The 12,879-nt window shown below is 53.4% G+C and overlaps 1 protein-coding gene across 2 annotated transcripts in view; it reads left to right on the top strand.

The window, feature by feature from the left end:
- The window catches only part of PALM3 (paralemmin 3), a 479,251-nt gene that overhangs the window by 402,410 nt on the left and 63,962 nt on the right, over window positions 1-12,879 (top strand). For both annotated transcript variants that reach the window (XM_069604395.1, XM_069604393.1), the window contains exon 4: window positions 5,329-5,453. In XM_069604395.1, coding sequence (XP_069460496.1) covers window positions 5,329-5,453 — 125 coding nt within the window. The remainder of the gene's footprint in view (window positions 1-5,328; window positions 5,454-12,879) is intronic.

The following is a 12,879-nucleotide window of genomic DNA, read 5'->3' as shown; positions in this document are numbered from 1 at the left end:
GGGTACACTTTCACCAGTGGTCTGCACTGGGGGCATTCTCTGTGCAGAAAGGATCTGGCTGGGTGGGTACACTTTCACCAGTGGTCTGCACTGGGGGCATTCTCTGTGCAGAAAGGATCTGGCTGGATGGGTACACTTTCACCAGTGGTCTGCACTAGGGGCGTTCTCTGTGCAGAAAGGATCTGGCTGGATAGGTACACTTTCACCAGTGTTCTGCACTAGGGGCATTCTCTGTGCAGAAAGGATCTGGCTGGGTGGGTACACTTTCACCAGTGTTCTGCACTAGGGGCGTTCTCTGTGCGGAAAGGATCTGGCTGGATGGGTACACTTTCACCAGTGTTCTGCACTGGGGGTGTCCTCTGTGCGAAAAGGATCTGGCTGGATGGGTACATTTTCACCAGTGTTCTGCACTAGGGGCGTTCTCTGGCAGAAAAGGATCTGGCTGGATGGGTACACTTTCACCAGTGGTCTGCACTAGGGGCGTTCAGTGGCAGGAAAGGATCTGGATGGATGGGTACACTTTCACCAGTGGTCTGCACTGGGGGCATTCTCTGTGCGGAAAGGATCTGGCAGGGTGGGTACACTTTCACCAGTGTTCTGCACTGGGGGTGTCCTCTGTGCGGAAAGGATCTGTCTGGATGGGTACATTTTCACCAGTGTTCTGCACTAGGGGCGTTCTCTGGCAGGAAAGGATCTGGCTGGATGGATACACTTTCACCAGTGGTCTGCACTGGGGGCATTCTCTGTGCAGAAAGGATCTGGCAGGGTGGGTACACTTTCACCAGTGGTCTGCAGTGGGGGCATTCTCTGTGCAGAACGGATCTGGATGGATGGGTACACTTTCACCAGTGGTCTGCACTAGGGGCATTCTCTGTGTAGAAAGGATCTGGCAGGGTGGGTACACTTTCACCAGTGGTCTGCAGTGGGGGCATTCTCTGTGCCGAAAGGATCTGGATGAATGGGTACACTTTCACCAGTGGTCTGCACTGGGGCCGTTCTCTGTGTAGAAAGGATCTGGCTGGGTGGGTACACTTTCACCAGTGGTCTGCACTGGGGGCGTTCTCTGTGTAGAAAGGATCTGGCTGGATGGGTACACTTTCACCAGTGGTCTGCACTGTGGGCGTTCTCTGTGCAGAAAGGATCTGGCTGGGTGGGTACACTTTCACCAGTGTTCTGCACTGGGGGCATTCTCTGTGCAGAAAGGATCTGGCTGGGTGGGTACACTTTCACCAGTGGTCTGCACTGGGGCCGTTCTCTGTGGAGAAAGGATCTGGATGGATGGGTACACTTTCACCAGTGGTCTGCACTAGGGGCATTCTTTGTGTAGAAAGGATCTGGCTGGATGGGTACACTTTCACCAGTGGTCTGCACTAGGGGCGTTCTCTGTGCAGAAAGGATCTGGCTGGGTGGGTACACTTTCACCAGTGGTCTGCACTAGGGGCGTTCTCTGTGTAGAAAGGATCTGGCTGGGTGGGTACACTTTCACCAGTGGTCTGCACTGGGGGCATTCTCTGTGTAGAAAGGATCTGGCTGGATGGGTACACTTTCACCAGTGGTCTGCACTAGGGGCGTTCTCTGGCAGGAAAGGATCTGGTTGGGTGGGTACACTTTCACCAGTGGTCTGCACTGGGGGCATTCTCTGTGCAGAAAGGATCTGGCTGGGTGGGTACGCTTTCACCAGTGGTCTGCACTGGGGGCATTCTCTGTGCAGAAAGGATCTAGCTGGATGGATACACTTTCACCAGTGGTCTGCACTAGGGGCATTCTCTGTGTAGAAAGGATCTGGCTGGATGGGTACGCTTTCACCAGTGGTCTGCACTGGGGGCATTCTCTGTGCAGAAAGGATCTAGCTGGATGGATACACTTTTACCAGTGGTCTGCACTAGGGGCATTCTCTGTGCAGAAAGGATCTGGCTGGGTGGGTACACTTTCCCCAGTGGTCTGCAGTGGGGGCATTCTCTGTGCAGAAAGGATCTGGCTGGATGGGTACACTTTCACCAGTGGTGTGCACTGGGGCCGTTCTCTGAGTAAAAAGGATATGGCTGGATGGGTACACTTTCACCAGTGTTCTGCACTAGGGGCGTTCTCTGGCAGGAAAGGATCTGGCTGGGTGGGTACACTTTCACCAGTGGTCTGCACTAGGGGCATTCTCTGTTTAGAAAGGATCAGGCTGGATGGGTACACTTTCACCAGTGGTCTGGACTAGGGGCATTCTCTGTTTAGAAAGGATCAGGCTGGATGGGTACACTTTCACCAGTGGTCTGCACTAGGGGCATTCTCTGTGTAGAAAGGATCAGGCTGGATGGGTACACTTTCACCAGTGTTCTGCACTGGGGCCGTTCTCTGAGTAAAACGGATATGGCTGGATGGGTACACTTTCACCAGTGTTCTGCACTAGGGGCGTTCTCTGGCAGGAAAGGATCTGGCTGGGTGGGTACACTTTCACCAGTGGTCTGCACTAGGGGCATTCTCTGTGTAGAAAGGATCAGGCTGGATGGGTACACTTTCACCAATGGTCTGCACTAGGGGCATTCTCTGGACTCTTTGAGGTTTGAGGGAGAGATTTAGATTTTCTTCTTGCTGTGGATGTCCTTTGAGTTTGGTGAGGTCCCTTTTCCTCTGTGTGAAGCATCGGGAGGTGTCTCAATAGCCACACAAACCCTCTCCATGATCCACTCATGGAGGTCTCAAAGATCCACTAACAGAGATATCTGGGATCTGAACAGGACATCACTATGATCCTGGCAAGGGAGTAATTTATGATCCACCAGAGAGATCTCTAGGATCCACACAGGACATCACTATGATCTTGGTAAGGGAGTGCCTTATGATCCACCAGAGAGATCTCTAGGATCCACATAGGGCATCACAATGATCCGTGTTTGGCATGGGACGTATGAGCTGCACAGGGGGATCGCCATGATCCACACAGGAGGTCAATAATCCTAATTGCAGGGAATGGACCCTGGGATCTACGTGGAGAAATCTCTATGGTCCACTAAGGACATCTCCAGGATCCTGCCAAGGGAGTACCTTATGATCCACACAGAGGGATCGCTTGGATCTGCAAAGGATATCGCTAGGATCCTTGCAGAGAGTGATCCACACAGAGGGATTGCTAGGATACACACAGGATATCACCAGGATCCTCGCAGGAGATGGGCCTTATGATCAACACAGAGGTATCGCTAGGATCCACATAGGATATCACTAGGATCCTTGCAGAGGGTGATCCACCAGAGGGATCACTAGGATCCACACAGGATATCACTAGGATCCTTGCAGAGGGTGATCCACACAGAGGGATCACTAGGATCCACACAGGATATCACTAGGATCCGTGCAGAGAGTGATCCACACAGAGGGATCACTAGGAGCCACACAGGATATCACCAGGATCCTTGCAGAGGGTGATCCACAAGAGGGATCACTAGGATCCACACAGGATATCACTTGATCCTTGCAGAGATTGATCCACACAGATGGATCTCTAGGATCCACACAGGATATCACAAGGATCCTTGCAGGAGATGGGCCTCATGATCCGCATAGAGAGATCGCTAGGATCCACACAGGATATCACTATGATCCTTGCAGAGGGTGATCCACCAGAGGGATCGCTAGGATCCACACAGGATATCACTATGATCCTTGCAGAGGGTGATCCACCAGAGGGATCGCTAGGATCCACACAGGATATCACTTGGATCCTTGCAGACAGTGATCCACACAGAGGGATCTCTAGGATCCACATAGGATTCACCAGGATCCTTGCAGGAGATGGGCCTTCTGATCCACACAGAGGGATCGCTAGGATCCACACAGGATATTACTAGGATCCTTGCAGGAGATGGGCCTTCTGATCCACACAGAGGGATCGCTAGGATCCACACAGGATATTACTAGGATCCTTGCAGAGAGTGATCCACACAGAGGGATCGCTAGGATCCACACAGGTTATCACTAGGATCCTTGCAGAGGGTGATCCGACCACAAGGATAGCTAGGATCCACACAGGATATCACTAGGATCCTTGCAGAGAGTGATCCACACAGAGGGATCTCTAGGATCCACGCAGGATATCACTAGGATCCTTGCAGGAGATGGGCCTCATGATCCACACAGAGGGATCGCTAGGATCCACACAGGATATCACTAGGATCCTTGCAGAGAGTGATCCAAACAAAGGGATCACTAGGATCCACACAGGATATCACTAGGATCCACACAGGGTATCACTAGGATCCTTGCAGAGGGTATCACTAGGATCCTTGCAGAGAGTGATCCACACAGAGGGATCGCTAGGATCCACACAAGATATCACTCGGATCCTTGCAGAGAGTGATCCACACAGAGGGATGACTAGGATCCACACAGGATATCACTAGGATCCTTGCAGAGAGTGATCCACACAGAGGGATCACTAGGATCCACACAGGATATCACTAGGATCCTTGCAGAGAGTGATCCACACAGAGGGATCTCTAGGATCCACACAGGATATCACTAGGATCCTTGCAGAGGGTATCACTAGGATCCTTGCAGAGAGTGATCCACACAGAGGGATCGCTAGGATCCACACAGGATATCGCTCGGATCCTTGCAGAGAGTGATCCACACAGAGGGATCACTAGGATCCACACAGGATATCACTAGGATCCTTGCAGAGGGTGATCCGACCCCAGGGATCGCTAGGATCCACACAGGATATCACTAGGATCCTTGCAGAGGGTGATCCACCAGAGGGATCACTAGGATCCACACAGGATATCACTAGGATCCTTGTAGGAGATGGGCCTTATGATCCACACAGAGGGATCGCTAGGATCCACACAGGATATCACTAGGATCCTTGCAGGAGATGGGTCTCATGATCCACACAGAGGGATCGCTAGGATCCACACAGGATATCGCTCGGATCCTTGCAGAGGGTGATCCACCAGAGGGATCGCTAGGATCCTTGCAGGGGTGATCCACACAGAGGGATCTCTAGGATTCACACAGGGGGATTTTCTATAATCCATACAGTGGTCTCAATAATTTACAAGGGGAAACCTCTGAGGTGCGTGCGGAAGAGTTCCTGCAATCCATATGGGGGGGTCTCTATGAACCACACATGGTCTGGATGATCTACATAGGGGTGTCTTTAGGGTTCCCCAGGGGAAGCTGCTCGGGTCCACATGTTGGCTCTCTAGGATCAAGACCTGGGTGCCTCTGGATTCACATGGGGGGTCTCGCTAATCTACTGGATCTGCACTTGAGCCGTAGAGGAGGGCAGGTCGGCTCCAGGGAAGCTGGTGATTAATCAGGTGTGTCCTTCTCTTTTAGAGGAAGTCTCTTCGTGACCGGTGGCTCATGGAGGCCACAAGCCTTCCAACCCAAGAACCTGAGCCCAGTTCCCCCCTGGAGCAGAGCCAAGCCTATATCCATCACCTGCAGGAACAGCTGGCCAGGTGAGCGTGCTCTCTCTTCTCTGCCTCTGACTGAAAACGCCCCTTACATTTCTCTGCATGTTTTCCTGTTGCCTCTACTCTGTGCATCCCGTGTGCTCCTGCCTGTTATCACTACTGCTTTCTGTTCTCTGCCTGGGATCCCAGCTGCTCACTGCTCTTTACTTCTAATCCCCACATCTCTCTACTCTCTGTGTTTTCCACTGCTCTGCCACATCATTCTGCCTGTGATTCCCACTACTCAATCTCCCTGCCTCTGATCCCTACAGATCTCTAATCGGTGCCTCTGATCCCTGTTGATACCTCTTCTCTGCCTCTGATCCCTACAGATCTCTAATCTCTGCCTGTGCTCCCCATTCACCCACCCTCTCTGCCTCTGATCCCTACAGATCTGTAATCCTTGTCTGTGATCCCCATTGCTCCTTTTTCTCTGCCTCTGACCCCAAACGATCTCTAATCCTTGTCTGTGATCCCTATTGATACCTCCTGTCTGCCTATGATCCCCACAGATCTCTAATCCTTGTCTGGGATCTCCACTACTCCTTCTTCTCTGCCGCTGACCCGGAAAGATTCCTAAGGCAGGGGCCTGTAATCCCTGTTGATACCTCTTCTCTGTCTCTGTTCCCCTGCATATCTCTAATCCTTTCCCATGATTCCCACTGTGCCTTCCTATCTGCCTCTGATCCCAAAAGATCTAAAATCCTTGCCTGTGATCACCAATTGATCCATCTTCTCTGCCTATGATTCCTAAAGATCTCTAATATCCGCCTGTGATCCCCACTGTTCCCTCATCTCTGCCTTTGATTCCTACAGATCTCTAATCCTTGCCTGGGATCCCCACTACTCCTTCTTATCTGCCTCTGACCCCAAACAATCTCTAATCATTGCCTGTGATCCCTCGTCTCTGCCTCTGATCCCTACAGATCTCTAATCCCTGTCTGTGATCCCCATTGATCCATCTTCTCTGCCTCGGATTCCTACATATCGCAAATTCCTGTCTGTGATCCCTGTTCATACCTCTTCTTTGCCTCAGATCCCTACAGATCTCTAATCACGGCCTGTGATCCCCACTGTTCCTTCTTCTCTGTCTCTGATCCCTACAGATCTTGGATCTCTTCCTGTGATCTCTGCTTCTCCTTCCGATCCCCACAGATCTCTGCTCTACATGTCTTCCCGGCTTCTCCCTGGTCTCTACCTGTGATTCTCACTGTGGCCAGTGAGATCGGGCGATAGATAGCCAGAGTGGAAGGATCGGCCGAGGGCTTCTTTAGAAGGGGGTGCTCAAGGTAGTGCTTAAGGGGGGAAGGGAAGGTTCCAGTGGCAAAAGAGTAATTGCAGAAATTGGCCAAGGCTGGAGCAAGGGTGTCGATGTGGTCCTTGATTGTTCTGGAAGAGCAGGGGACTTTCATAAATCGGACTTGTCTAGAAATATCGTCAATGGTGAACAGGGGAACGGAGTAGAAAGGAGGAGGAGAAACGGTCAAGGAGGGGTCAGGGGTGGTGGTAGAGGAGGAGCAAGAGGAGATAGAGGAAGAGAGAGTGGACAGGTTGTCCTGAGTTTTAGAGATGAAATGAGAAGCCAGAGCCTTGCGGAGGGCCTGGGAGGGAACAGGAGAGGTAGAGACTGCAGCAGGATTGGCCGGCTCCTTGCAGATTTTGAAGAGTTCAGCTGTGTTGTTAGATGCCGCAGAGACGCAGGCTTGGATGTAGGCTCTCTTCTTAGACAGGACAGAGGGTCTGTATTGCCTTTGGAGCAGGCGGCAGGCAGTTGGTCAGAGGATGCGCCTGATGCCCTCCACTTCCACTCAGCTGCCCTACACTTGCATTTAAGGGTGGTGAGGTCAGAGTCATATTAAGAGTTGCACTTGGAGGTGGGCTTCAAACGGATCCTCGTGACAGGGGCAAGTACATCAAGAGTGTTAGAGATGGAGAGATGAAGGTTGGCGAGATCTGTGTCAAAGTGTGAGTCAGCCAAAGGTGTAGGAGGAGGAGAGAAGGTAGCAGCGAAAGCCTCAACTAACACACGCTTCATGGGCGGCATGACCGAGAAGGTGGCAGTGCTGGGGTCGGTTTGAGCTGGTGGATAGCCAGAGAAAGGTGGGAATAAAGGAGAAAGTGATCACTCCAAGAGAGAGGAGTGGTGAGAGGGTTGGAGAGGGGGAGAGGTGACTGCTGAGTCATCAGATCACAAGCTGGGTTGTGTGGCCAGTATAGTGTGTGACGCCAGATCGGTGTTGTTGGCCCAGAAAGGTCAGGGATTTGTTGGGGTACCACTAGGAGCACTCCCAGGGTGTTATGTCCCAGTCTAGCGTCTACCGCTTTCAAATAGAGACAGGTCGTGCCTTGGGGGGCCTGCACAGTCCTGCAGGTAGTGGTTTCGGGTGGCGCAACCGCCTTAGGGTTGAGCTTGCAGGGTAGTTCAGGCCGGGAGGTAAACGAAGCCCAAAACAAACATGGGAATGGGGATCGGATTGCTGGAGGTGACCCCCGGCACTAGAGAGGGTCGGCGGAGAAATGTTGCACCCCACGCTAGGTTACACCCACCTCTACAGGCCCCAACAGATCAGCTGCCAATCTTGAAGCAGCTGCTGAAATCTCAGATCACTGTTAGCTCTGCCGGTCTACATGGTACGGGCATTGAGGATCAAAGTTCAGAACGGTATGGGAGAGCTCCTGCGCCCACAGCTTGCCCCCAGCAGTGGTTAAGAGGCGGACGGCAGGGGTCTCAATCGGCGGACCTGTGCGGGCGTGCTCCAGAACGCGTGGAGATCTCTGAAACAGGTAATGTGGTGCAGTTCCTGTAGCCCAGTGTCCGGAACCACGTGCCGGCCACCAAGCAGGGTTCCGGGTATCTGGGCAAGACGTCGTAGTCTGTGTCCTCCAAGAGGAGAGGGGGGGATTTGCAGAGCTCCAGTGATCTTAGGCGGGTTGTTTCTGGCTGCGATGGGTGAATTACCTGGCCCTCGTGGCGTGCTGGGGCGCACTGGTGGTGTTGTACGCATCGTCCCTCCCACGTGTTGGGATGCTGGTTGCTCGTTCTCTGCGCCTCAGTCTCCGATGGAGACCGGGATTGGGCTGGTGTGTTACTTCAGCTTCCAGTAGCACGTTGCTCGCACTGAGACGTTATAGAATTGATTGAAGCAGGAAGGTTTCCGTCCGAGTAGGTCACAGGATCGGGAGCTCTAAATGAGAGCCGCCATTTTGGTTGCAGTGCAACAGTGCCCCTTGTGATCCCTGTTCTATGCCTGAGATGCAAGCTGATGCCTCTGGTTCTCGGCTTGTGATCTCTGCTCCCCCCTGTTCTGTGCCTGTGATGCTGGGTGATGTCTCTGGTTCTCTGCCTGTGATCCCTGCTCTGTGCATGTGATGGAAGCTGATGCCTCTGGGTCTCTGCTCGTGATCCCTGCTCCCCCCTGTTCTGTGCCTGTGATGCTGGATGATGTCTCTGGTTCTTTGCTTGTGATCCCTGCTCCCCCTGGTCTCTGCCTGTGATGCAAGCTGCCGGCTCTGGTTCTCTGCTTGTGATTTCTGCTCCCCCCTGTTCTGTGCCTGCGATGCCAGGTGAGGTCTCTGGTTCTCTGCTCGTAATCCCTGCTCCCCCTGGTCTGTGCCTGTGATGCCTGGTGATGGCTCTGGTTCTCTGCTCGTGATTCCTGCTCCCACTGGTCTGTGCCTGTGATGCTGGCTGATGTCTCTGGTTCTTTGCTTGTGATCCCTGTTCCTCCCTGTTCTGTGCCTGTAAATCCGGCTGATGTCTCTGGTTCTCTGCTTGTGATCCCTGCTCCTCCCTGTTCTGTGCCTGTGATGCTGGGTGATGTCTCTGGTTCTTTGCTTGTGATCCCTGCTCCCCCGGTCTGTGCCTGTGATGCAAGCTGCCGGCTCTGGTTCTCTGCTTGTGATTTCTGCTCCCCCCTGTTCTGTGCCTGCGATGCCAGGTGAGGTCTCTGGTTCTCTGCTCGTAATCCCTGCTCCCCCTGGTCTGTGCCTGTGATGGCTCTGGTTCTCTGCTCGTGATTCCTGCTCCCCCTGGTCTGTGCCTGTGATGCTGGCTGATGTCTCTGGTTCTTTGCTTGTGATCCCTGTTCCTCCCTGTTCTGTGCCTGTGAAGCCGGCTGATGTCTCTGGTTCTCTGCTCGTGATCCCTGCTCCCCCCTGTTCTGTGCCTGTGATGCTGGGTGATGTCTCTGGTTCTTTGCTTGTGATCCCTGCTCCCCCTGGTCTGTGCTTGTGATGCAAGCTGCCGGCTCTGGTTCTCTGCTTGTGATTTCTGCTCCCCCTGGTCTGTGCCTGTGATGACGGCTGATGTCTCTGGTTGTCTGTTTGTGATCCCTGCTCCCCCTGGTCTGTGCCTGTGATGACGGCTGATGTCCCTGCTCCTCCCTGTTCTGTGCCTGTGATGCCCGCTGATGTATCTGGTTGTCTGCTTGTGATCCCTGTTCCTCCCTGTTCTGTGCCTGTGATGCCGGGTGATGACTCTCGTTCTCTGCTTATGATCCCTGCTCCCCCTGGTCTGTGCCTGCGGTGCCAGGTGATGTCTCTGGTTCTCTGCTTGTGATCCCTGCTCCCCCTGGTCTGTGCTTGTGATGCCGGGTGATGTCTCTGGTTCTCTGCTCGTGATCCCTGCTCCCCCTGGTCTGTGCCTGCGATCCCGGGTGATGTCTCTGGTTCTCTGCTTGTGATCCCTGCTCCCCCTGGTCTGTGCCTGTGATGCTGGCTGATGTCTCTGGTTCTCTGCTTGTGATCCCTGCTCCCCCTGGTCTGTGCCTGTGATGCCGGGTGATGTCTCTGGTTCTGTGCTTGTGATCCCTGCTTCTCCCTGTTCTGTGCCTGCGATGGCGGGTGATGTCTCTGGTTCTCTGCTTGTGATCCCTGCTCCCCCTGTTATGTGCCTGTGATGCCGGGGGATGTCTCTGGTTCTCTGCTTGTGATCCCTGCTCCCCCTGTTCTGTGCCTGTGATGCCGGTGATGTCGCTGGTTTGCTGCTTGTGATTCCTGCTCCCCCCTGGTCTGTGCCTGCGATGCTAGCTGATGTTTCTGGTTCTTTGCTTGTGATCCCTGCTCCCCCTGGTCTGTGCCTGCGATGTCGGGTGATGTCTCTGGTTCTCTGCTTGTGATCCCTGCTCCCACTGGTCTGTGCCTGTGATGCTGGCTGATGTCTCTGGTTCTTTGCTTGTGATCCCTGCTCCCCCTGGTCTGTGCCTGCGATGTCGGGTGATGTCTCTGGTTCTCTGCTTGTGATCCCTGCTCCCACTGGTCTGTGCCTGTGATGCTGGCTGATGTCTCTGGTTCTCTGCTTGTGATCCCTGCTCCCCCTCATATGTGCCTGTGATGCCAGCTGTCATTTCTGGTTTTCTGCTTGTGATCCCTGCCCCCCCCCCCCTGTTCTGTGCCTGTGATGCCAGGTGATGCCTCTGGTTCTCTGCTCGTGATCCCTGCTCCCCTTCGTCTCTGCCTGTGATGCCTGGTGATGTCTCTGGTTCTCTGCTCGTGATTCCTGCTCCCCCTGGTCTGTGCCTGTGATGCTGGCTGATGCCTCTGGTTCTTTGCTTGTGATCCCTGTTCCTCCCTGTTCTGTGCCTGTGAAGCGGGCTGATGTCTCTGGTTCTCTGCTCGTGATCCTTGCTCCTCCCTGTTCTGTGCCTGTGATGCTGGGTGATGTCTCTGGTTCTTTGCTTGTGATCCCTGCTCCCCCTGGTCTGTGCCTGTGATGCAAGCTGCCGGCTCTGGTTCCCTGCTTGTGATTTCTGCTCCCCCCTGTTCTGTGCCTGCGATGCCAGGTGAGGTCTCTGGTTCTCTGCTCGTAATCCCTGCTCCCCCTGGTCTGTGCCTGTGATGCCAGTTGATGTCTCTGATTCTCTGTTTGTGATCCCTGTTCCCTCCTGGTCTGTGATGCCGGGTGATGTCTCTGGTTCTCTGCTTGTGATCCCTGATCTCTCCTGGTCTGTGATGCCGGGTGATGTCTCTGGTTCTCTGCTTGTGATCCCTGCTCCCTCCTGGTCTGTGCATATGATGCAGGTGTACTCCAAGGTGAAGCCCCTAGCAGGGCCCTGGATTGAGCCAGGGATCTCCACCTGACTGCTCCACACAGTAAAAGCTAATGGAAATACGATGAGTAGCAGAACTGAACGTGCCCACTAGATGTCAGTGTCGCCTCAGGTTTGAAACCACAAAAGTCTAATACATTTTGACTCTTTCCTACTCTGAAGAGAAAATATAACATAGTGAGTACATGGTTAGAGTACTGGCAATAGATTATGGTACTGAACTCTTGCCCTTCGACTTCCTGAAAACAATTCATCTCTACATACGATTCATGGACCTTCTTCCAAAAGCCTTCAGGGTTTGCAACCTGCATTGAAAGATGAGGTTTTTATTTTGGAATATTTTAATATTGTTAGTTTGTTGGCTGTTGAATAGTTATATAAACACATGTTTACAGAGGTGGCCCTAGTCTCCTTGCCAGGTAGGAAGGTTCGGCTACATCTCGTACTCCAATCCGTTATGTTCCTAGCACTCGCCTCTTGAAGGTTCCTCAGCTGCTGGCGTTTCTTAGGCTGCACCCCCACATTGTGTATTGCTACTCAAGGGTGCCCCTCCATTTCATGTCCAACGAAATCCTGCTGCTTCCTGTCCCGTGCTTTATAAGCCGTGCTGCCTTCTGTCCTGCACTCAGGAATCCTGCTGCTTCCTGCCCTGTGCTTTATGAGCCGTGCTGCCTTCTGTCCTGCACTCAGGAATCCTGCTGCTTCCTGCCCTGTGCTTAATGAGCCGCGCTGCCTTCTGTCCTGCACTCAGGAACCCCGCTGCTTCCTGCCTTGTGCTTTATGAGCCGTGCTGCCTTCTGTCCTGCACTCAGGAATCCTGCTGCTTCCTGCCCTGTGCTTTATGAGCCGCGCTGCCTTCTGTCCTGCACTCAGGAATCCTGCTGCTTCCTGTCCTGTGCTTAATGAGCCGCGCTGCCTTCTGTCCTGCACTCAGGAATCCTGCTGCTTCTTGTCCTGTGCTTTATGAGCCGCGCTGCCTTCTGTCCTGCGCTCAGGAATCCTGCTATTTCCTGTATTGTACTTTATGAGAAGCGCTGTCTTCTGTCCTGCACTCAGGAATCCTGCTGCTTCCTGTCCTGTGCTTTATGAGCCGCGCTGCCTTCTGTCCTGCACTCAGGAACCCCGCTGCTTCCTGTCCCGTGCTTTATGAGCCGCGCTGCCTTCTGTCCTGCGCTCAGGAATCCTGCTATTTCCTGTATTGTACTTTATGAGAAGCGCTGTCTTCTGTCCTGCACTCAGGAATCCTGCTGCTTCCTGTCCTGTGCTTTATGAGCTGCGCTGCCTTCTGTCCTGCACTCAGGAATGCTGCTGCTTCCTGTCCTGTGCTTTATGAGCTGTGCTGCCTTCTGTCCTGCACTCAGGAATCCTGCTGCTTCCTGTCCTGT

This window comes from Ambystoma mexicanum, chromosome 3q (assembly GCF_040938575.1).
Source record: "Ambystoma mexicanum isolate Mex_15411 chromosome 3q, UKY_AmexF1_1, whole genome shotgun sequence".
In the NCBI taxonomy this organism is placed as follows: domain Eukaryota; kingdom Metazoa; phylum Chordata; class Amphibia; order Caudata; family Ambystomatidae; genus Ambystoma; species Ambystoma mexicanum.
The sequence above is the reverse complement of the archived record's forward strand: the minus strand, read 5'-3'. Positions and strand labels throughout refer to the sequence as shown.